General features: G+C 39.9%; 1 protein-coding gene across 1 annotated transcript; it reads left to right on the top strand.

Annotated features, from left to right (window-relative positions):
- The first annotated feature begins 1,324 nt into the window (after window positions 1-1,324).
- Window positions 1,325-2,852, top strand: LOC134791121 (fork head domain transcription factor slp2-like). The gene has a single exon (XM_063762150.1). The coding sequence runs from the start codon at window positions 1,403-1,405 to the stop codon at window positions 2,375-2,377; it is 975 nt and encodes a 324-aa protein (XP_063618220.1). The 5' UTR covers window positions 1,325-1,402; the 3' UTR covers window positions 2,378-2,852.
- Window positions 2,853-3,845: the final 993 nt, after the last annotated feature.

The raw sequence follows: 3,845 nt of genomic DNA, 5'->3' as shown, positions 1-3,845 counted from the left end.
AAGTTTAGAGACGACACAAAATTTCATAAAAGTAACGAAAGTTGATTAAATATTTTTCGAAATGTGTCATATTATTTGTATCTCCTTAGATTTCACGGGCCTAGAAATTCCGGTCTTTTGATAGGCTTGCGGTCTTTTGATAGGCTTACGTGGGCATATAGAGGTAGATCAAACACGTAGAGGAAAAATACTACCTTCTTATGAAAATGTCTTCCCCAGCCACAACCACAATACAAGCAAGATAATTAAATATTTCGGCACAATAGTCGAAGCATTTCTCAATATTTCGGTGTATAATTTGATATTTTATCTATTACAATTTTCTTTTCCGTCCGATACTTTCCCGCCAGTAAACATACCATTTTCGGGATCGTGCCAGAACCCCTTAAATTCCAACAATTAAATGACTATAATAAAAAACATAGAAGGCCGTTTTAAATAAACTCAATTTAATTTAATTAATCATAGTGTAGTTGTTAAATAAAAATATTAATGTAATCGTATAACATTTGAATAATCGAACTATTTGAGTTTACATTCATCTCAAGACCTATGAACAGAACGAGGTACAGTCAGGATCAATAGTAGCGGATGAAACAACGCTCCAAAAGTATCTGCTACCCTGGAATACTTTTCCAAAAAATAGAGATAGGTAAGGTATACCAATCTCTACAGTTCAAGTTCAAAAATACGTTTAACAATTTAATGGTATTCTTATATATTTATACGACAAGGCTTCGAATATTAAAAAGTTTGCAAGTAATGCGTAGATAATGTAATTAGTGCTTAACAGGCCTATTCGGATTTCGAGATAATCACAAGACCTAGAGACGATTTAGAGATCAACTAGATCTACATTAGATATCGACTAGATGTGACTTGGATATCTAAGTCATAACTTGTCGAAATCGTTCAAGAGGACCTCCAGAATCGCGGAAACGTCAAATTTGACATATGTATCTTACAAATATCTTTAAATTATCCATATCGTAACTTGTTGTAGTCTAGTAGAAATCTAATTCATTTTCCGAATCGAGCCGCTAGACACACAATTTTTAGATGCAGTAGTTCTGAAATTTAAAAACCTTTGTAGAGAACTGCAGCGCTATGCAATGCACAGAAAAAACGAGATAAACAAAATTGCAGTCGACACTCACGAGATACAAATAAAATAAAATACTGACTGAACTACTAACAAAGCTCGGGAAGCTTGTGAGGCGTGGCTCTATGTACCGGAAAGCTCGCGCCATGATTGGCCGGTGATGCTCCCTTGTTTCTCAGAGGCGGGTCGACGTGCGCGCCGTATAAATAGGCGAAGCCGCCCTCGCGCCCGCCAGTCGTCGCCCTGCTAGCCCCCGGTGCGCACGTAACGTTCTGACAAGTGAAACACACAAGTGACAATATGGTGAAGTTCGAAGGAGATTTCAGTATCAATTCTATACTGATGAACCACGAGAACAAGGCGCCGCCGTCTCCGGCCGCCTCCTCGACAGGGGCATCACCTTCTGAAGCAGATCTTAGTGACTCGGAACTGGATGTTACCGGAACGGAACCTGTCGACTGCTCTAAACCAAAGGATGATGAGAAAAAAGACAAGAAACATGAAAAACCAGCGTACAGTTACAACGCCTTAATAATGATGGCTATCCGCAACAGCCCTGAAAAGAGACTCACACTCAACGGAATCTACGAATACATTATGACCAACTTCCCGTATTACAGAGAGAACAGACAAGGCTGGCAGAACTCCATCCGTCACAACCTGAGCCTGAACAAGTGTTTTGTGAAAGTGCCACGCCACTACGATGACCCCGGAAAAGGCAACTATTGGATGCTCGACGCGTCTGCCGAAGATGTGTTCATTGGTGGAACTACAGGCAAACTCCGTCGGCGATCAGCACTCAACGGCCGCTCGCGTTTGGCTTGCTTCAAACGCCCACTCTTCCCAGGTGCTCCTATGCCCGGCGCGTATCCCCCGGCTTCTTACTCTCAACTTGTCGGCCTCTACTCTCAACTGCTATATCAAAGATATGCTCCGATGCAAATAAAGACGCCACCAGTAGCGCCAAGTGCAGTACACCCAGCATTCCGAGGCGCGGAAGCGATGGGCTTTGGAGGCCTACCTTACTCGCCAGCACTATACGAGCGATTGCCGTCGGCACCTTTCCTGAGCCAGAATACTTTACTACAGAGCTCACATTTAGCTCAAGCATCAGCGATGATGGCCCAGACGTCCCCTTTGCTGCCACCGTCGCCTCCCCTGATGGCTCACTCGCCACCCACGTCTGGAGCGTCGAGCCCCGAGCTGCCGTCGCCCTCGCATCACCCCCTCACGCCACACATCTACAAGCCGGTGACCGTCCTCAGTCGACAGTGACTTAGTAATCTCCGTACGGCTGAGCAAAGCTTGACGTTCCTATCTGTGATCTAGTTTTAATTAGTGTACCAAATGGACCAGTGGAAGTGAGGTAATTTCTAGTAGCGAGTGTAGCACTGAACATGTCCGCAATATTAGTAACATTCGTTGTGACCTCACTTAGCATTCCGCATTAGCAATTGTAAAAATGTAAATATTTGCAGAAATGTATATTTATTGAAATAGGATAAAAATTATGATAAGAGAGATATAATTAATAAATAAATTGAAAATATTGTTTCCCTTACAAGCTGATTTTATTTGTCTACCTTTTTTTACTTAAGTTGGCTGCCAGAGATGTTTACGCTCGTGACATACAAAAGAGTAATAAAGCAAATTAACAAAAAGAATATTCAACAGGCGATTTGTTTTCGGGTCGGATTAAAATTTTTACGAGCAGGTATGCCTGAATTAAGATTATTCTCACACGCCATAATCAGGTTCCCTATTTTAATCCACGGAAAAGATTAATACTAAGCCGAAACCGAATAGATTGTGAGCTTGGATTAGTCATAAAGGATCATAGAATGTGTTTACTGCCGGAAGACAGGCGGCTCATTAACCAAACATCCTCAAGTGTTCGGCGCCCACGCCACGTACTAGATTTGAAATAGAAGTATTAACTCTTAAAACAACTTCGCCTTTGAAGTCTGCTTCAAATAAACTTCATTGTGAATGTTTATTTACACTAGTTTGGTTTCAAAACACATTTTACTTTAAACAAATATCTTGCGTGCGTATAACCAAATATTTTATATCTACCGGTCGCTACAAGGTTTCGATATATTAAAATTTTGTGATAACATGTTTATCGTTATGCTTTATCGCCAATCACAAAACTAATCTTTTGCAATAATCAAAATAATACATATTTAGGTAAGTACCTAAATATTTATCTTTACAGTTCTGATAAAATATCACTTACTTACAATGAATGTTCATTGACATTAAATTGAACTGTGTAATTATGAGACAAATCAAATTACCTAATACCTACTTTATTATATAAGTATAGGTAAGGTGGTGGTACTGGTGCTCGATGCTCGACGCGGTCCCAGTACATGTCATCTTGAAACTTAAGTCATTGTCAATAGAGGTGACAGCAGGGCGTCATCTATAGGTATTGGGCATTAGCATGTCGAGCACTAGTACCACCACCTTATAGGTACTCCTATATATTTTAATTTTGGTTATCATTAATAGAAACACTATTATATAAATTATAAACTGAAATACTAGCCGGCACTGGAAACCTAAATCTCTTTTTCTTTCGTACTTGTGCTATCCAGGTTTCCGTTTATTGCGTATTGCGTATTAATTACGTATGGTATATTATACCTACATACTAAATAAATCTTAAATCATTATTCAAAGTCATAAGATTTCTAAAGCATCATCAAAATTCAAGCAGATACGAGTCGCTAAACTT

The sequence above is a fragment of the Cydia splendana genome, chromosome 1, assembly GCF_910591565.1.
Source record: "Cydia splendana chromosome 1, ilCydSple1.2, whole genome shotgun sequence".
NCBI lineage: Eukaryota > Metazoa > Arthropoda > Insecta > Lepidoptera > Tortricidae > Cydia > Cydia splendana.
The sequence above is the reverse complement of the archived record's forward strand: the minus strand, read 5'-3'. Positions and strand labels throughout refer to the sequence as shown.

Coding starts and splice junctions, on each gene's coding strand:
- LOC134791121 (XM_063762150.1), top strand. CDS start 1,403: ATGGTGAAGTTCGAAGGAGATTTCAGTATCAATTCTATACTGATGAAC.